Here is a 21,741-nt window from a genome sequence, read left to right on the forward strand (position 1 = left end):
TCAATTTTAATATCATAATTTAGAACAGTAATATAGCTAATAAACAATTAAATCTAATTAAGATTTATTAAAATATTTTAATAAAATCTAATTGAATAGAAATCCTTTATTAAAATCCAATAAAAGAACAATCAAAAAATAAACTATTGTGTATTTTAGGTCTAAATTATAATCTATTTATATTTGAGGCTCAAAGAACTGTCAAAATGTCATTCTTCTGTAAAGGCTACAAACTGTATAATATGTATAATAATTTGAATTATTATTATTATACAGTATGTATAAATAATGGTATAGTCTTAATGTAATACTATACAGCAATGAGAATGAGTGAATTACAACTACATGCAATGACGTGGGTAAATCTCACAAACATAATCTTAAGTTAAATAAATGAGAGAAATATGATTATACTTCTATGAAGTTCAAAAATAGATGAAACTATTTATAATCCATGGATAGTGGTGACCTTTGGTGGGGGTGGAAGATGGAAACGTTAACTAAAATGGGACAAAGGTGGGGGGCTTGTGTGATACTGGTCATTTTTTGTGCCTTTAAGTAGTGGTTATATGTCTATGTTCAGTCTGTGAAAATTCATTGAGGATTTATGTAAGAAATCACTTGGAATGTATGTACCGCTTTACATACATGGTACAATTCAATTTAAAACGTTAAGAAAGAATGTTTGGATGACACTATATCCATACCTAGGCTATTACAAGCCAAGGGACACCATGTGTCAGCAAGCAGGGCCTTGTGTGGCATCAGCCACCCTTACTCATTTGTATCAAGAGCCTTCATTCTGGGAGTCAGGAGTGTCATCTGATGCACACATGGTCTGACCCCTACCTTCAGCAGACTCCTGCCAAAATAACACAAGCCTCCTTTCTTCTTTGCCCACGGTGAAACAAAACAGTCTCATTGCTTTTCTCAAAATTTCCTTTCCTTGAAAGTCCTTTAAAATTCTCTAAAGGACAGTTATGAACAGGAAGCAAAAGATTTCCTGTTTTGATATACCACTGATTAAAAAAGTACTATGGGCACCTTATATACAAATATTATTTATTCCCTAGAACCCTAAAAGTAAACATTACCCCTAGTTTACAGATGAAGAAACTAGAATTAGAGAACAATGAGGAGCAAGGTTTATCTGCCTCCAACACACAAGCTCAAAACTCACATTACTTTGCCTCCCAATAACCAGGCTCTCTTGATGATAACACGTCAACAGTGCTTACTTGCATGTTTATCCTTTTATGTCCAGCATTTCAGCAGAGAAATCAGGGCACAGTAAAGGGATGGAGTGAGAAAAATCAAGGAAGAAGAATTGCTATGTTCAGCTCAAATGCAGGCTGGGGTAGGGCTGTGGCCTTTGCTATGGATCAGATACATGAAAGTTGTTCTTTAAGAACTGCCTAATGTCAAGAAAATAAATTGCAGACTGAAATAATCCCATAATACAATATGCAACATGCACTAGATTTTTACTGAGAGAACAAACTCACATATCAGTGAAGACCTTCTTCTCTTAGTTGTTTTTACTCCCTGTTGGCCTGAACATTCATTTGTTCATTCACTCAATCAACAAATATCTTCTGAGGGTCTAATGTGTACTAGCCATTGCTCCAGATGCTGAAAATGCAGGTATAAATGGAACTTGTATTCTGGAGGAGAATATAAACAATAAACGAACATATAATAATGGTGATAGAATGATAAAAAAATGAAAATCAAGCAGAGTACTGGGAATAACAAGAATGACTGGGGTGAAGGTGGGAAAACTAATTTGAACAGATCAGGAAGGGCCTGAGGATGTGATTTTTCTTTTTTAGCAAAGACTTGTCCTGAAGCTACCTTCTTTGAGAACTGATTACATGATATGCTGTATTCTGCTTTATTTTTGAAACCTGTGTTTATACTGGCTTGGACTATAATTTTAAAGTACTTCTTTAAAACTTAAGTCAATCAAGAATTCCATAGGAGAATCAACTTACTTTTTACAGAATCATTTAAGATGAATCATTTACATAGAGTCAGGGAAAAAGTTTTCTGGTATAGAAGAGATTATTTAAAACTGCTGGAGAAAGTATTAGCATTCAGGTCAGAGATAACAGATTTGAAAAAATGTTCATAGATGTTTCTCACTCCAGATGAACAACAGAATCTTCCAGAAACACTCCCAAAGATTCTTAAATCATCCCCTCTCTTCTCTTTCCAACTCTGGTCCTTACGTGTCTATTCTCTTTCTGTGTTTCTCTTATTCTACATGCTTTGTCTCACTCTTGTTCACTCTCCTTCCTTTTCCTGTCTTCAAACATCTCCCCTTCTATGCCCATCAACTGCCCCTACCTGAATAATTTTTGTTTTTGAATATATTTACTGAATATCATTTTATGTTCCATAAAATTTCTCCTGAAAGTGGAATTGTGGAATAATTTAAAGGTCTCTCCAAGTGTTCCTTTTAGTGGCTACCCTAGAGATTACAACATTCATCTTGGACATTAATAGAATCTAATATAATGTTTTCACCATTTCCTAGACAATGCACGGACTTTAGAACACTTTAACTCTATGCTTCCTCTCCTACTTTTCTGTTGTTGTATTTTAATCCTACATGTATTTTAAATCCCGCAAGATGTTATTACTTTAGTCAATATCTATTTAGTTACCCACATATTTACCCTTTCCAACGGTCTTCGTTTCTTCTTGTACTCTTGCTTCCATCTGGGAAAGCATCACCTATTTTTCTGCCTGAAGAATTCCCTTTGGTGTTCCCTTTACTGTAGGTCTGCTGGAGACGTATTCTCTCAGTTTATGCTTACCTGAAAATGTATTGTGCCTTTAATTTTGAAGACTATTTTTATTGGGTACAAAATTATAGGTTAGCAGTTTGTTTCTTTCACCTCTCTGAAGATATCACTCCACCGCTTCCTTGCTTTCATTGTTTTTGTTGAGAAAGTCTGCTTATTTTTGTTCCTTGGAAAACAATATGCCTTTTTTTTATCCTTTGGCTACTTTAACATTTTCTCTGAACATTTTCCCCCATCTCTGCATAGACAGATGAAGTCCACTCCATTATAGGAGAGTCTCAAGCAAAAACAAAACCAAACAAAAACAAAAAAACAGTTTTGAGCAGTTTTCCAATGATGTGCCTAGGAATGGTTTTCTTATATTTATTCTGCTTAAGGTTCATGTATCTTCTGAATCTGTGGCTTGATGTCTTTATCAATTTTGGAAAACTTTCTCCCATTATCTCTTCAGATATTGCTTCTGCCCCACTCCCTCTCCCTTCCTCTTCTGGAACTGTGGAAGTGCCTACTCTGCAAGATCATCAGTGGTCTTGGGTTCAAAATGACATTCATACTCACAGGACACAACAGGTAGTAATCTGAAGACTTAGCTTTTTGGAAGGACTTAGGACTGGAAACAGTCTATCAGCATGGCAAAATCAAACACATCTTTATCAGGAGTCCTTAAAAGATCAGTCGCTGCTTCCCAGACCCTTAATCAATCACACAGGGAGACTAGGTTGTAGATGGATACAATCTACTCCAGCATTCAGAAGTCTCAAACAGTAACCATATCAAATGCATGCAGCTTCTAAGCCCTGCACAAGGGGTGCACTGAGTTTTCCTTGGGTTATTTTTATAGATTCCCGTTCTCTGCTAAAATTCTCCACCTTGAACATATTAATCACAATTATTTTTTAACTGAATAAATTTGACATGCAATATTGTGTAAATTTAAGATGTATAGCATGTTACTTTGATACACTTAGATGTTGTAATATGTTTTTCAACACAGCAATATTTATTACATTATATAATTAGAGTATCATTGTCTATATTAATTATAATGTGAATTAGATCTCTATGGCTTATTTACTATTCATTACAAGTTTGTACCCTTAATACCATCACTCTTATCCCCCCTTCCAATCCTCTGGTAACAACCACTTTACTCTGTTTTTTACAGGTTTAACATTTTATATTCCACATATAAATGACATGATACAATACTTTCTCTGACTTATCTCACTTAGCATAATACGCTCATATTGTCACAAATTGGAGGATATCCTCCTCTCCCATGGCTGAATAATATTTCATTATGTACATGTACCACAATTTTTCAGTCATTCATCTATTGATGAGCATTTGGGCTGTTTCCATATTTTTGCTATGGTGAATAATGCTGTAATAAAAATTGGATTGTATATATCTCATTAAAATCCTGTTCTCTTTTCCTTTGGGAATATACCTAGAAGAGGAATTGCTGGATCATATGGTAGATCCATTTTTAATGTTTTGAGGAACCTCCGTATCATTTTCCACAGTGGCTGGACCAAGTTACATTCCCACTAACAAGTATAAAGGTTCCATTTTCACCACATCTTCACCAGCACCTGTTGTCTCTTGTCTTCTTGATGACAGCCCTTATAACAGGTGCGAAGTGATATCTCATTGTGGTTCTGATTTGCATTTCCCTGATGATTAGCAATGTTGAGCATCTTTTCATGTCTGTTGTCCATTTTCATGTCCTCTTTGGAAAAATGTCTATTTAGTTCTTCTGCCCACTTTTTCACTGAATTGTTTGTTTTCTTATTAAGGAGACTGCATTCTTTATATATTTTGGATATTAACCCATTATCCCATATGTGGTTTGCAAAAATTTTCTCCCATTCTATAAACCTACAGATGATTTAAGAAGCTTTGGGGGTGTTTCTGGAAGATTCTTTTGTTCATCTGGAGTGAGAACATCTATGAACATTTTTTCAAATCTGTTATCTCATTTTGTTAACTGTTTCTTTTGCTCTGCAGAAGCTATTGAGTTTGATGTAGTCCCATTTGCTGATTTTTGCTTTTGTTGCTTGTGCTTTTGGCATCATGTCCAAAAATCATTGCCAAAACCAGAATCATGAGCTTCTTCCCTACATTTTCTTCTAGGAGTTTTATAATATCAGGTCTTTTGTTTAAGTCTTTGATCCATTTCGGGTTAATTTTTGTGAAAGAGGGTTCCAATTTCATTGTCCTGCATGCGTTTCTTCAGTTTTCTCAGCACCATTTATTGAAGAGACTATCATTTCCCCACTGGGTATTCTTGGCTCCCTTGTTGAAAATTAGTTGACGATACATGCTGGAATTTAATTCTGGGCTATTTTGTGTCATTGGTCAATGTGCTTATTTTTATGCCAGTAAAATATTGTTTTGATTCAAATTCCTAAGTATGATACCTTCAGCTTTATTTTTTTCCTCAGGATTTCTTTGGCCATTCAGAGTCTTTTGTGGGTCCACATAAACTTTAAGATTTTTTTCTTCTATTTCTGTGAAGAAGGCTTTGGCATTTTGATGGTGACTATATGGAATTTGCAGAGGGCTTTGGATAGTACGGCCATTTTAACACTATTAATTCTTCCAACCCATAAACACAAGATGTTTTTCCATTTGTTTGTGTCTTCGATTTCTTTCAGCAAAGGCTCAGTTTTCACTGTATAGATCTTTCATTTCCTTGGATAAGTTTATTCCTAAGCATTTATTGTTTATGATGCTATCATGACTGGGAGAGTCTCCTTTATTTCTTTATTTCAGATGCTTCACCATTAGTGAAAAGAAATGTAATTGACTTCCGTATATTGATTTTGTATCCTGCCACTTTACTGAAATTGTTGATTCATTCCAACAGTTTCTTGACTGACTCTAGGATTTTTATGTAAGATCATATCATCAGCAAAAAGTGATAATTTTACTTCTTCCTTCCCAATTTGGATGCCTTTTATTCCTTTGTCTTGCCTAACTGCTCTAGCTAGGATTCCAGTACTGATTCAGTCTTGGTAGGTTCTGTGTTTCTAAAAATGCATCAATTTCTTCTATGTAATCTGTTGACATATAACTATTCATAACAGTCTCTTATGATTCTATATTTCTGTAGTCATCTGTAGTGTCTCCTCTTTCATTTCTAATTTTACTTGAGTCTTATTTTTCTTAGTCTAGCTAAAGGTTTGTCAATTTTGTTTATCTTTTCAAAGAACCAGCTCTCAGTTCCACTGATCCTTTCTATTATTTTTCTGGTCTCTATTTCATTGTTTTCCTTTCTGATCTTTATTATTTCCTTCCTTCTACTAACTTTGGGCTTAATTTGCTCTTTTTTTTTTTAATTCCTTGAGGTATGAAGTTAGGTTGTTTATTTGAGATCTAATTTCTTAGTATATGTGCATATTGCTATAAACTTTCCTCTCAGAACTGCTTTTGCTGCATCCCACAATATTTGATATACTGATTTCCATTTTCATTTGTCTCAAGACTTTTTATTTCCCTTTTGATTTCTTCTTTGACCCAATGGTTTCTCATAAGTGTGTTGTTTAGTTTTCATATATTTTTAGATCTTTTCACTATCTTCTTGTTGATTTCTAGTTTCATACCATTGTGATCAGAGAAGATGGTATGATTTCAATCTTAGATGTGTTAAGATTTGTTCTGTAGCCTATCATATGATCTATCCTGGAGAATGTTCCATATGCACTTGAGAAGAATGTGTATTCTGCTGCTGTTGGATAGAATGTTCTGTACATGTCCATTTGTTTTAAAGTATGATTCAATTCCAACATTTCCTTGTTGAATTTGTTTGTATGATCCACTGTTGATAGAATACTGAAGTCCCCTACAATTATTGTATTATTGTTTATTTCTCCCTTAAGATCTGTTATTATTCGCTTAATACATTTTGGTGCTTGCATGTTAGGAGCATATATATTTATGATTGTTATATCTTCTTGATATACTGGCCCCTTTATCATTATACAGTGACCTTGTCTCTTCTTACACCTTTTGACTTGAAGTCTATTTTGTCTGATATAAGTATGGTTACGTCCACCTTCTTTGGGTTGCCATTTACTTGGAATATCATCATCCATCCTTTCACTTTGAGCCTTTGTGTGTCTTCAGAGCTAAAGAGTCTCCTGTAGGTCACATATAATTGGGTCTTTTTTTTTTTTAATCCATCCAGCCACACTGTGCCTTTGGATTGGTGAGTTCAATCCATTTACATTTAGGGTGATTATCTGATATGTAAGAATTTACTACTGCCATTTTATTTTTATCTTCTGTTATTTTTATCTCACCACTGTTTCTTTTTCCTTCTGTTTCTGTCTAACTTTATAAGTTGGTGATTTTTCATGGTGATTTGCTCAGTCTCCCATTTTTAAAAAAATATTTATTTTCCTTGTTTTTTGTGGCTGCGTTGGATCTTAGTTGCAGCACACACGATCTCTGTTGAGGCATACAGGATCTTTTTATTACGGTGCATGGTCTGCTCGGTTTCTCTCTAGTTGCAGATCCTGGGTGCACGGGCTCCAGGGCACCTGAGCTCTGTAGTTGTGGCATGTGGGCTCCAGAGAGAGTGGGCTCTGTAGTGTGTGGCACGCGGGCTCTCTTGTTGAGGCGCATGAGCTCAATAGTTGAGGCACGCGGGCTTAGTTGCTCCACGGCATGGATGGATGCTCCATGGATCCCTTAGTTCCCCAACCAGGGATCGAACCTGCGTCCCCTGCATTGGAAGGTGGATTCTTTACCACTGGATTGCCAGGGAAGTCCCTCCCCTTTTTTTTTTAATGTTTCAATCTCCATTCTAGATTTTTGCTTTGTGGGTACCATGAAATTTACATGAAACATTTCATAGATAAAATAGTCCTTTTTCTGCTGATAGCAATTTATCTTCATTTGCCTGTGAAGGTTCCATTCTTTTACTCTTCCTCTTTTACATTTTTGACATCACAAATTATCTTTTTATGCGGTGATTACAAGTTGTGGCAGCTACAGTTCTTTTCCTTTAAACTTTATACTCTAATTAAGAGTTTAATATACTATTCTAAAAAAGGTTAGTTTTCTGTCTAACATCTTAATCAGAGCTTTGTGTACTTTCACCTTTCATTTCAGCTTGAAGAGCTCTTTTCAACATTTCCTGTAAGGCAGGTCTAGTGGTGAACTGCCTCAGCTTTTGTTTGTCTGGGAAAGCCTTTATTTCTCCTTCATATATGAAGGATCATTTTGCCAAATTGAATATTCTTGGTTGGCAGCTTTTATCTTTCAATATTTTGAATATGTCACTCCACTCTCTCCTGGCCTATAAGAGTTTCTCCTAAGAAATTGCTGATAGCCTAATGAGGGTAATCTTGTAGGCTACTATTTTTCCTTGCCACCTTTTAAAGTTATCAGTGACCTTTGACAAGTTTAATATAATCTGTCTTGCAGAATGTCTTTTTGTGTTGAAATAATTAGTGGTTCTATTAGCTTTGTGGACTTGTATATCTAGTTCCTTCTCCAGGTCTGGGAAGTTCTCAGATATTATTTCTTTAATATACCCTCTGCTCCCTTTTCTCTCTCTTCTCCTTCTTTTGGCTCACCAGATGAAGTCCAAGAGTTCTTGCAGGGTTTCTTCACTTTTAAAAAATCTTATTTCTCTCTCCTCTGCCACCTCAATCATCTCTATATTCCTGTCCTTGAGCTCACTAATTCCTTCTTCCATCTGATCTGCTCTATTTCCACTGCATTCTAATTCTTCATCCCACTTATTGAGTTCTTCAGCTACAGAATTTCTGTTTGGTTCCTTTTTAGAATTTCAATCTCTTTGGTAAAGTACTCCTTCTGTTTGTTAATTCCTGAGATCACTGTATTGCCTAAGTTTTCCTGTAGCTCATTGAATTTCCTCATAACAGCTAATTTCAACTCTTTCTCAGTTAGATCACAATATTCCATGTCCTTGGGTTTGGTTGCTAGAAAACTGTCATTTTCTTTTTGTGATACCATATTACAATGATTTTTTTCCATGGTGTTTCATGAAAAGAGCCTTTGCTGCCACATTTGAAGTGGCAACACCTTTATTTAGGCAAGGCTTTGTTTACTTTGCTCCTGACAGTTCAGTACATTGGTAATTAGAAGACTTCCTCTTGTTTTCAAGAAGGTGGCGCTATAGCACAGGTTTTTCATTTCTCTTACCAGTGCTAACTCATCCCTAAGGTTGGGAGTTGGGAGTGGTGCAATAAAAACAAAACAAAACAAAAACTGTCGGAGAAAAATGAAAGAGGGGAGGGTGGCTGGCGGCACAGTGAGGGAGCTATATATTAAGCACTTCAGACTTTGGGTGTGCCCACATCCTAGTAGAGGGATCCCCAAGTTTGGGGCTGGGGGGGATGGGCAGCCAGCAACCGTGGGCAGTCGTCTTGCCAGAATCCTAGGACCAACAGCGGGAGATGCTTTCCTTCAGTTTTCTTTGTCTGCCTAATTCCCTTTCCTTTCGCTCCCCCAGTCACTGAGGTCGCTCCTCAGAGAGAGCAACAAGCTCCTGCAGCTGCAGCATGCAGAGGTGGGCAGACCCCACTGACCACCTTCACCCTCACCTCCTCTGCCAAAATGGTCTGTGCTGGCCCATGGCTAGACCTGCTGCCACCATTCCCTCACTCCACAGCCTCTTCCGCAGTCCAATCTACCCACTTTCAGGTACACAGATGGATGGATCTCTGAAGTGTCCTGGTATGCTATGCAGAAGCGTTTTTTGTTGTTGTTGTTGTTGTTATGCATGTCCAGTTAGATGTAAATTGAAGGGCAGAGAAAAAAGGAACAACTCACACCACCATGACGCTGACATAACTCCAATCACAGTTATTTTAACGTCCATGTCTGATAGCTTTAATATCTGAATCCCTAGGGGTTTTTTTCTATTGTCTTGGCCTTGTCTCCTGGAATGTTAAACACTGTGTGTGAAAAACTGTAGAGGGTCCACCTGATTTTATTTCCCTACAGAGAATAAAGATAGGAGGCAGATCATCCTAATAAGTCTAGGATTAAGCTGATTCTAAGGATTTCAGTCTTCAGGGGGTTGCAACCAAAACCCAAATGGTTACCTGGGACTCTCCTCCTTGATAAGTTATGAACTCCAGCTGTTGTTCTCCCCAGGATTCAAACTCTGCAGTGCCTTTTAGCCACTGCTCTCTGTTTGGCTTCTTACAGTTACCATTTTTACAAATTGGCAAATGACTCAAAGAGAAAAGCCAAATAAAATGTCAGACTCCCTCCAATGCATTTTTCTTCTCCCAGGGATAGTGATCACTCAAGTCCTACCTGCCTTCAGATTTTTAATTTTCTCCAGATTTTCTAATTGTTTGTAACTAGAAAATTGATTTGATGCAAGTTAGAAATCACAGCCAGATATGGAAGTCAATCACACTGGAAAAAAAATGTATATGCAATAACAGAATATTAAAGTTAAAAAGAACTTTATAGATTATCTACACCAACTTTCCATTCAAACTAGAAATGTTATGGCAACGATCTTGGTAGCCATCTGGTACCCAAGCAAGTATGTCAATAACAGAAATAAAACTGACGTGTGGTGTAAGTTGTAGCATTCCTAGACAGTCTCCTTGATAGAAAGATCCTCATTGTTCTGGATTATAATTTGCCTCCTTAAAACATTCACTCAATAGTCACAGTTCTATCCTCCAAAGCATCACTGAACATGGGGACTCCTTTTTCCAGATGATGGTACTTTAATTGTCTAAAAACAGCTATCACACTTAAAATAGGTTTTTTTCTCATAGTATGAAAAATATTCTTTACCATACCTCATATGGCATACTTTTTGAACTCCCCTAATTATAATGATCATTCTCTGAATGAAACATAATTGGCTAAGATTTTTTCCAAATTGTGGAACCAAGAACTAAACCCAATATTCAAAATTTGGCTTCATATGAAGTACAGAACTATACTACCTCTACAGCTATCAACTAATATGGCCGCCATATGTCTATTTTCTATCCAATAACAATTTTTACATTTAAGCACTCATAATATATATTTCCAAAACTCATGGTCAGACAGAACTTCAACATCTTAGGAACTGCTATCAACTGTTCTACTCTTTTATGCACCTGTTTTTTGTTTCTGTTTTTAACCAAGTGCTAGATTTGACACTTATCCCTATTAAATTCTACCTAGCAATTCAAGCAGTCAATACAAATTTAAATTCTGATTCTTTGTCTATTAATTATCTCATCTAGCTTTGCACTACCCCAAACAGGAAATCTTACTATACCTATTAAATAGAATAAACGACAAAGATTTCCCTTTAGAATGACTCCTAAATTCTTTGGGAATAGTTGTTCATCAGCAATAAGACATTCAGAGCACATTTTTTTATCTTATCCGAAAAGCTACCATAAGACACAAAGTCAAATTTCTTACTAAAAGCAAATTTACAGCATATAGTATAACTGTTATACTATCCAACTGTGAATTAGTAGAGCACTAAGAGGGCCTGGTATAAATCTGAGTAAAAGGTGGATTCATCATATCATATTTGACTTAGAATTCAAATGTGAGAGAAGAATCGTTTAAGTAAATTCTGTGATGAATATTTTCCTCTTTATTTTAAATTAGTAAATCATCTGTTGTAGTATCATTGCCACATTTTTAACACTGGTAAAAATAGTTTGGTTAAAATCCAGTATGACTAAACATGGTAGATGCTTAATATACAGTCGTTCTATTATTTCATTAACTAAATCTGGAAGAACTGAAGTCAATTATGGAATACATATGGTACCAAGTTAAGCTCCAACACATTAAAAACAAAAATTAAATAACTAATACTTATGGTATTTATTAAGTAAAGTAAGAATTTAGAAAAATTTATGGTATATTTAAAATTTTAATTCCATTATTTTCAATTATGATAGCTAGATAACTTATAATTAATTTATAATTTAGAAATTGAGAGATGTTAAATGAGAACATACTGCTCATTATGTTTTTAATAGCGTGTAAAATGTACAAAATACTATGAAGAAAAAAGATTCTAAAAAAAGTATTTTAATAAATTGATACATAAACATTCAGGATAAGAGACATTACAGCAAGATTTGATGATTATATAAAAGGCTGTTTAAAAAAACTAAGGGCAAATTAAAAAAAGAATTATTAACACTCTAAAAACTAAAGCACCACCAAAAGAAATACAGTAAAATTTATCAGAGGCAAACACTGTTAACCATAAGACACCACTTAAGCAAGAATACTGTTCCCTTGAAGGGGTGAAGGTTTCTATTATTAGCAGAGATAAGAGCTGCCTCAAATTCTTTCCTTAATAACACCAAACTAAAAATAAAATGGTTCACCACCTTTCAAAATAAACATATTACTTTGCACATGCATTTCAATGGTTTAAATAAGAGATAAAAATCTATTCAACTTGATTCAAAGTGTTTGCTCTTATATTTGCATCTAATAAATATACTAGGGAGATTGGCTCTCACTTTCATAATCCATTCAGTATTTTAGGGGTCTTGTGCCCCCACTTTCTCATTATCTCTTAAAGGATTTGAGATTAGATCTTCTGTTAGATCCAATTAAATTACCTACCTGGCTTCAAAAAATTAACTGCTTTCTCTATAAAATATTTTCTCTATCAAGAAAACCACAGGAATCTCAGAATAAATGGGGCAGTGTTATCATTACAAAACAGTACGAAATGCTTTAAGGAAGGCTAACATGGACCACGAGGTAAGTGAATATTTTGGCATGTTCTTACAAAAAACAAACAAACAAAACAAAAAACAAAAAAAACCTAGATAAAGCAGTGCTGTGTCAGCATGGGAAAGGGAGAGAGGCCACAGAACTGAAGTAATTTCCTCAGTATACGATCAATTACAAAAATCCTTTCTAATTTACATAAATATGTTAGAAGAAAGTTTGTAGAAAGGCATTTTTAGTTCAGAGTCTGCATTTTCCATAGTTCTACAAAAAATGAACTGCATGTATTATTTTGGTTCTACTGTAAGTAGAACCTTGACAACAAGCCACACGTAAAAACTGCCAACTGCTGCTCACATCCTCCTCCCTGTTCCAGCTTTGCCTCTTTCTTCCAAGAGTTCTACGATCACTACCATGAGACCTGGAATATACATCTGTTACATGTTTGCATATATGCATTGCATGCATACGCATGGTGTACAGAAGATGGTGATAAGTGAGCAGTGTCTAGAGAATTAGATTAATGAACATATTCAAATGAAATAGGAAAGAAGACCAGGGAAAAATAAAACAGGAGATAGTAAACTCTTCCTCATCATCATCAAATAAATTCTGGTCTCAGAACCAGATCACAGATTATTCTCAGAGTTCAGCAAATTACAGGTTTAAGTACATAATAGGACCCAAGTATATATAAAGTACTTAAAAGTTAAGTACTTGTATCTTTTCACCTACATTTTCTCCTGTACTACTCTCAACAGTATAAAAGAGCATACAGTCTTATTCCCTTTTTCAGAGATCAAGTGACTTTGGCTTAAGGCCGCATAGCTGGCTTATATAACAGCAGACTTCCACACCAGGCCTTCTAAAATCCAGTGCTCTCTATACTATATACCATGTTGCCTTTGTGGACTTCACCTGAAATCTATCCATCATTTATAACATTGTTTCCTATGGAAAAATATCTTTTGAGAGTCAATGGATTACACAAAATGAACAAAATCCATGCAGCACCTAAGGACAAAATTACCTATGTTGAAATCATAAAAAACAATATATAGATCAGCAAAAACAAAAAACAAAACCCTAAATAGCACACTGTTCACTTAATTGTTTTGAGAGATACGATGAATTGATTTTCATTCCAACACTAATGTTCTAGTATTTCAGAAAATATATAGCTTCATTATTTGGAAGTATTGTTTAACAGTTGTTTAGAATTTGCATATTTTCAAAAGTAAAATCAGTTCAGCTAGCAACTTACATGAACATTCAGTTATTTCCACTTCAATTTTATTTTATTCATTTTCCATATTTGTGAAAAAACAAATTTCATGGCTTAACCAAAAATGATACTGCATTTTTAATATAAACATTAATAATTATCATATAGCGCAAATGAATTAGTCATTGGGAACTTTCCAATGCAGGCAACCAAAAAATAGGGGCAGATTATAAAAGCTCTGTCTCAATGTTGCAATCAGAATTGCAATCAGCAAACACTTATTAACACCTCACACAGGGTGCAGGATTCACTCACAATGGCTGTGTATCTAGTCATCTCCACAACAGTGCCATCTATTTGTACAGCAATTTATTTTTTAAAGCCATTTTAGTGCCTCAACTCATTTAATCCTCAAAAACATTCTAGAAAGCAGGTAGGCCAAGTGTTGTTATGGCCATTTCACAAAGGAGGAAACAGGCTCAGAGAAGTTTAATGGTTTTCCTAAATTCATATAACTGGCTGTGGTATGGAATTAAAAATCCCCAGTTAATGCCTTCCTAAACCAATGTTCTTTCTTCCTAGGACATCAAGTTATTTTTTTACAAATTCTCTTTAGTCTGTTTACTAAAGGTTACTGGTAATCTTTAGTCAAGGTTATTTTCATAATGGGGAGGAACCCTGAAATACCTGGTATTTTTTAAAATTTGGGTTAAAACTGTCAGAATTCAGTAAATTTATCATGTAAAAAATGGAATGGATTAAGGCACCAGAGTAAAATTTATATGAAAATATAATTTTTAACCATCCATATGGAGTTTCAAAAAAACTGTTATTGGCTGTAAATTTGGATTAAAATAAATACATTTAAATCTTATTTTCTTAATCCTTGATAAATATCTATGGACATGTAAAACTTATATCCTTGTAGGTTTGAAACTCACAAGATATCACACTATGCATTTTTACTTTCCATTCCATATACCACAGACTTGCATCAGAGAACCCTGAATTTGCCATTTCTGCCACTTACTAGCACCATCATCTTGGGCAAATTACTTAAAGTAGCTGATTCTCAATATCTACAATTAGTAAAATGGAGATAATATCAAATGCAGGATTACTCTGGGGAATAAATAAAAATCAATTGCATATATAGTAAACATAGTAAGAACTGATTCAAGTTGTAGCTTTTATCACTAAAGTGTTACAAATGTGTTTCCCTTTTCTTTTGCTTTATATTACATCTTTATTTCAGCTCTGGTCTTCGGTAATTCAAACTTCCATTAAGCCAGAGGAAACAATTAAACGTTCCCATTTTTTGAAATTAAACCTTTAAAAAATAAGTTGTAAAAGACCTCACAAATTTCATGTTCTAGTGCCGTGCTTTAGGAGAAGAAGAAAACAAAGCCCAGAGAGTGTTTAGGGCCTTGATACTACATGAGAGTCAAAAACAATGCCAGTGTGGGCCCCAAATACCATAGGTGTAACTCTGAGGCCCACCAACTGACCAGGTAGTTGTCCAAAATCTAATTTACCATTTAGGACTTGCTACTTACATTTCAAAAAAGTAACACTACTTGTTTAAAAAAATTAATAAAAATTTTTCCATTTGCTTATCTTTCCTGTTATCTAAAAAATAAGTGGGGTATTAATAAAATATTTACTTAATTTCTTGAAAGCCAATTCTGTGAGCCATGCACATAACTATCTGAAAAACAGAAAAAGTAATGCCTTGATGAGACCTTGTTGACTAGAAAAGGCTACTTTGACTACAAAGGATCCTATGTTGTACAATTCCAATGAAGAGTAATTATTTCATAAATCAAATCTATCAGTCCTCACCTCAAAAATACAGGCTTCTTTTTAAACAAATAATTACCATTATATTAAAAACATTTTTTTTCTCCAACCAGTGTATAACACAAACACCAGATCTATTCTAGAATTTCTATCACGTTCATTATTTAGATAAGAACCGAGCAAGTCTAATTACAAGAGCTCTTAAACAGAAGTTCTACCTTACCCTGGAAAGAGTAAGAACCAAAACAATCAATATACAGAAAAAAAATTAAGTAGATAAAAAGCATTACTTCTAAGCCCTGTCAGCCCACATAATCTGTTTCCATAAGCACTCCCCTTGTACTCTTACACTAGAACAATGGAGAAAAATCAGTTTAAAATATTTTAAATAAGGCTTCAATTATTTATCAACAAATAGAAGGATTTCCATATGCTTTTTAAAAATAGCTTGAAACCAGTACTATTAAATGAAAACTAGTTATTTCCATTTTTGTTTACTGTACCTAACTTTGGTCTGTAAATTGATACATCAACAACTGAAGTTAAACTTTCAATATCTGTAAATAACAACAGTTAAGAGAGAAGGCACATAAAATATTCATCACTCCTCCATTTCCATGTTTTTATAGCCACATAAAACTAAATCATTTACTACTAAGTTTTTTAGTATAAATTAAATTTACAAAGTCTAACTCTATACCAAATAAAAATGCATGTATTTCCAACAAACGGTGCTGGGACAATTGGATATCCATATTCAAAACGTTGGCCTTAGAACCTCATCTTACACCATATTCAAATTTTAACTCAAAATGGGTCATAGACGTAAATGTTAAGAGCTAATAAAACATTTATTTAAAAAAAAAATACGAGCAAATCCTTGAAACCCAAAGCAAAGATTTCTTAAATATAACACCAAAAGCATCTTCCACAGAAGGAAAAAAGTCAATAAACTGGACCTCATAAAAATTCAAAACATTTATACTTTAAAAGACACCATTAAGAAAATGAAAAGTCAAACAACTGACCTGGAGAAAATATTTGCAGTAAGGGACTTGTATCCAGAATTTATAAAAAAAGATTCTTATAAACTCAACTTACAACAAACAACTCAACAAATGAACTAAATATATGAACAGACATTTCACCCAAGGAGATACCATTTCACTCCTCCTAGAACAGCTATAATAAGACAATAAACAAATCTTAGGATTTGGAGAAATAAGAACCCTCATACATTGTTGGTGGGATTGTAAAATGGTACAACCACTTTGGAAAAGTCTGCAGTTTCCCCCAAAGCTAAAAATAAAACCATGATATGACCCAACAATTCTGCTCTTAGGTCTATCTACCCAATGTGTCCGAGAACATATGTCTACACAAACATTTGCATGTGAACGTTTGTGGTGGCATTATTTGTAATAGCCCCAAATGGAAAACAATGGCCACCAACGGGTGACTGCAGAGGCAGAATGCGGCATACTCATGCAACGGAATATTATTTAGCAATAAAAAGGAACAAACTACTGACACATGCCATGTCATGCATGAACCTCAAAGGCATTGTTAAAGAAGTCAGACATGAGAGACTCCATGTTGAATGATCTCATTTATAAGAAATGTCCAAAGAAAGCAGATTTATCCAGACAGAAAACAGATTAGCAGTTTCTTAGGGCTTAGGGTTAACTATAAGTGGGCAAGAGGAATCTTACTGCGGTGATGAAAATGTTCTAAGATCGATTTATGATGATGGCTGTACCATGCGGTAGTTACTGAAAATCACTGAATTGTACACTTGGAATGGGTGAATTTTATGATATGTAAAATACACCTGAATAAAGCTGTGTTTAAAATGCATGTGCTTTTGTTTCTAGTCCCTTAAAGAATTACAAGTGACCCTGAACAACACTGGAGTTAGGGGCACTGAACCCCAAGCAGTTGAAAACCTGTATTTAACTTTACAGTCAGCCTGCAGTATCCATGATTCCGCATTCTAGGAGTCAACCAGCCTGGGATTGTATAACACTGTATGTAGTATGACTTTAGTGAAAAAAGTCTGCTATAGGAGTACACCTGTACAGTTCAAACTCGTGTTTTTCCAGGGTCAACTGTAAATGAATAACTTTAGACTGCAGCAACTTATATAATTTTTATTAAGCAATTGTACTAATTCTAACCTTGGATGGGAAACCACAGACTAACTTTGGAGAAGTGCTAATATAGTGTTAGGAACACCCCTCCAGTTGGTTGCTCACTGGGAAGGGGTCCTCCAAGAAAAGGATTTCTCATAAATCAAAGTACCTTCTGTTGGTTTATATTTTAAGAAGTGACTAGAAGCAGCTCAAGAATATATACAAAAGATATTTAAGTTGTCCTATGACAATGGACCGATTGATCTGATGGGTGTTTTAGCCAACATTCAGATTACAGAATTTAAAAGGACAAAATTTTAACACAATTTGAAAGGGCGTAGGGTACATTATATAACCTGGAGAGTGTACATGTCTAGATGGCAAAGGTTTGAGGGTATAACGTCAAAACACAATAGTCCTTAGTAATGGCACAGGCATTAATCCAATTCCTGGATCCTCCTATATTCATTCTAAATATATTCTCCTAACTGTCCACTTTATGATGTCTTTCAAACCTAAGCCAGGACTTCACAGCCCTCACGGGACTTCAAAGAATTTTACCAACTTGAGGTCTTTACACAAATACCACCCTGTCTGTGAGGCCTTGCCTGACAACCTTATTGAAAATTGCTAACCTCACTAAACTCCCTATCCTCCCTTCTCTGATTCATTTTTCTCAATAGCACTAAAAATACTGTATATTGAATATTTTATATACATATTGCAATTATTGTCTTCCCCTACTAGAAGAGAAGCTTCACAAAAGGAGAGATTTTAATCTGATTTTGTTCCTAGGGTATCCCCATTACCTAGAACAATGCCTGGCACATTGTAGGCACTCAGTAAGTGTTTTCTGAACAAACGATAGGGTATCAGACACGTGGAAGTAAGTAAGAGCCGATCCTTGCCACAGGAATGAACGAGTCTCTTCTATCCATTTAACAGCCTTGATTTAAGGTTAAAATATGATTTTTTTAAGGAAATAGAGGCCTCAGTAAAATCTCCAAAGTGCCTACCTAATATTTCCCCTGAAAAAAGAAAAAAAAAAGCAAACATTTTACTTATAATATTGGATTTGCAACAATCAAAAGAGAAGTATTTTTAATACTTCTCGTTCTAGTTCTGGAGAGAGGACAAATTAATTAAATCCCACGTGACCCTTATTAACAAGAAAAACAGGAAAGTTCAATACTTAACTAGTAAGAAGTAAAGAAATTTCAAAACCAGCCTGTTTTACTACACCCAAAATGGGATCCCATCACCAAGAATACAGACCTCAGCAGAGCATGTCTTAGCAGTTCTGGCCTCAGCCCTACATACTCCAAGATCCCCATCACCGTCCTCCCCATCCCAGAAGCCTTCCTAGAACCATTTTACAAACACCAACCAACCTTCAGACCTCCCAGTTCTGATTAAGCCCTGACCCAAGCCAGCTGCATTCCAGCGTTTCACACAGGCATCAGAAAGACCCACCCCGCTCTTGCCCCGGGAGCATCCCCTAAACTGTCATCCCCACCCAACCCAGAGTCTGAGAGCACGAAAGAATCGGAATGTCAGGAACCGCCCAGCCTGGCCAAAATTAGAGGACATTTTAGACCTTCATCACGGTTCTGCCAATTTCAGTGTGACCTTGAGCACGTTCCTATACCCCAGGGGTCCCCGTTTTCTCACGTTTAAGGTGAAGATAACACCTGCACCTGCTATAAGGATTAAAGGAGATCACACGTGAAGCACCTAACTGGGCACCTGGCACGAAATGGAAACTCCACCATCAGGAACGTGGGTCATTCCCCAGTCCTATCCGTACAGCCTCCCAGCTGGAAGGCACCTCGCCCTACAGCACAGTCTCCCGGCTTCACAGAGGAAGGCACTGAGGTCGGCCGGGAGAAGCGCGGTGGGCGCCGGCCCTGGACCCCGCGACGCCCGCGCCCCAGCCCGCGCCCTCTCGCCCGGCGCCCACAGCTGCCGCGGGGCGAGGCGCTGCACGCTGCCCTCCCGGGGTCCCCAGGCTCCGCGCGGCCCGGGCGGGGCCACTCCACCTGCCGCCAGGCCCCGCCACCCGCTGCCAGCCGCCCGCCCGCGGCCCGGGGCTCCCGGGCTCCGGGGCTCCGGGGCTCCGGGGCTCGGCCTCCCGCGAGGTTGGCAGCTCGGCGCGGCGGCCTCGGCGCGTACTCAACTCTTCACTTTGCCGAAGGTGCCGACGCCCAGCGTGTCCCCCAGCACGTAGTGTCCGATCTTCACCCGCCCGTCGTGCTTCTGCTTCTCAGCCATGTTCGGGGCGCGCAACCTCGCGCCGCCGCCCGCGCCGCCGCCCGCGCCGCCGCCGCCGCAGCCGCCGCCGCCGCCGCCGCCGCGAGCTCTTCTGTGCTGCCGCCGCCGCCTACCCACAGTTCAGCGGGCCCGCGGGGGGGCGGGGGCCCAAGACGCCGGGGACCAGGCGAGGCGGGGGCGGGGGCGGGGGTGGCCCCCAAGAGCAGGTGGGCGGGGCGGGGGCCGTGTGCGCGCCCAGACCCCGGGGCGGGCGGCCGGGGTGGGCGCGGGAAGCCGAGCGCTGCGGGAGGAGTGGAGGGAGGGCCCGAGCTCCGTGCGGGGAGGGTCGGAGGCAGACAGGTGTGCGCGGGAGGGGTGGGGGCAGGAAGGCGCCCAGCTACCTGGGGGAGGGGCCCAAGGGCGGGAGCCGGGTTAGGGGGCCCGTAAGCAGGAGAACCGGAGGGAGTGGAAAAGAGAGGGTGAGATTTGGGCCGAATCTTAGGGAATGTAGAGATGGAAGTTGAATCTGGAGAAGAAACAGGCCTGAAGTGTGAGGAGAGAGGGACGTGAAAAGCAGCGTGTGGGTGCAAGGGAAGTGGGGCTGGAGACGGTGGGGAAGGGCATTGATCGAAGGTCAGTCGGAGGAGAGCCACAAGGAAGTTTCTTGAGTCACGGGCTGAGTGTTTTGATACAGGTCACGGCGCAATAGAGAACCCGATTCTGTGCTGGCTTCAGTGGTCCTCCTCTTCGTACTTTCTAATTCTCAATTATTTTGTCCTAGAGATGGAGGAGACCCTCTCTCCCAGAGCTCTCAATTTTAACTAGTTTGCACAAAGTTCTCTGGTCAACCAGTCCCAATATTTGCTCGATTGTATTTTAGCGCATACTTACATAAATATATAGAGTAGGAATAGTTTGTGGTAGAGCTGCACAAGAGGGAAACAGTGAAAGAAATGGAGAGGGAAACTGAATGTGGTGAGCATGGGAAGTAAGATACCTAAGGGACAAAGAATTACGAAAAGCAAGAGCAATATAAGGACACAAATTAAAGGTAAAGATTGAAGGGGGGAGAAAACCGGTAAGAGGTAACTAGAAGCGTGACATCCAGGCAGAGCATTTAAAGACTGCTGAGGTATAGTAAATGAAATGATTATTGCTTCCTCCTCCCTCCCTTCCTTCTTTTCTTCTTTCTTTCCTAACTTGCATGCCCTATTCTTCAGTGTTGCCTGTCTTTTAGTGCTTTAGTGATTGGGAATAAATGTTTAAGGATTAGTTGAACATTTTTAACTTAGTGTCTGACAGTAGAGTTTCAAGGTCACATTCCCCAAACAGTAAGTCTCATCTCACTATTTATAGGTAAAGAGAAAAATGTATTGATCAGAAAGAATAAGATGCAACAAAAATTTGTTTTCTGAGAAGTGATAAATATACAAATGACAAACATGCATCCATCCTTGCTTGGACACCAAGACAATCCAATGAGAGATGATCACAGCTTATAAATTATAGACATCACAGCTGTTGAACAGAGGCTATTTTTGTTCATTCTTGGGATCATCTTTCTTGCTGACAAGAAGTATCATTTAAGAATCACTCTACCTAGCCGACAATTCGGGGAAAATAGCCAGTTATTTTTGATACTGAACCTTCATTTGGTTAAGGGTCATTCCTTCAGTATTCATTCAAGTTAGTAAGAAAAAATACCTCTTCTACTTTTGAGGTACAAGAAGTATGTGTCTCTTGTTATAACGTCTTAGTAAAAGATGTTAAAGAGTGTTAGATTGCTTTCTTGAAGCTATATGAAGACAGC

The 21,741-nt window shown here is 37.4% G+C and overlaps 1 protein-coding gene across 3 annotated transcripts in view; it reads right to left on the reverse strand.

The window, feature by feature from the left end:
• PRKAA2 (protein kinase AMP-activated catalytic subunit alpha 2) overlaps positions 1-19,987 on the reverse strand; it is a 71,278-nt gene extending 51,291 nt beyond the window's left edge. For 2 of the 3 annotated variants that reach the window (XR_009538920.1, XM_060139931.1), the window contains exon 1: positions 19,859-19,987. Coding sequence is in view for 1 of the 3 variants with exons in the window: in XM_060139931.1 (XP_059995914.1) it covers positions 19,859-19,952 (94 nt within the window). In the remaining 2 variants the exon portion in view is untranslated. Of the gene's footprint in view, positions 1-1,505; positions 1,559-19,858 lie in introns of those variants that run through there. The other variant, XM_060139932.1, reaches the window with a different exon arrangement.
• Positions 19,988-21,741: the final 1,754 nt, after the last annotated feature.

This window comes from Lagenorhynchus albirostris, chromosome 2 (assembly GCF_949774975.1).
Source record: "Lagenorhynchus albirostris chromosome 2, mLagAlb1.1, whole genome shotgun sequence".
Lineage (NCBI taxonomy): Eukaryota > Metazoa > Chordata > Mammalia > Artiodactyla > Delphinidae > Lagenorhynchus > Lagenorhynchus albirostris.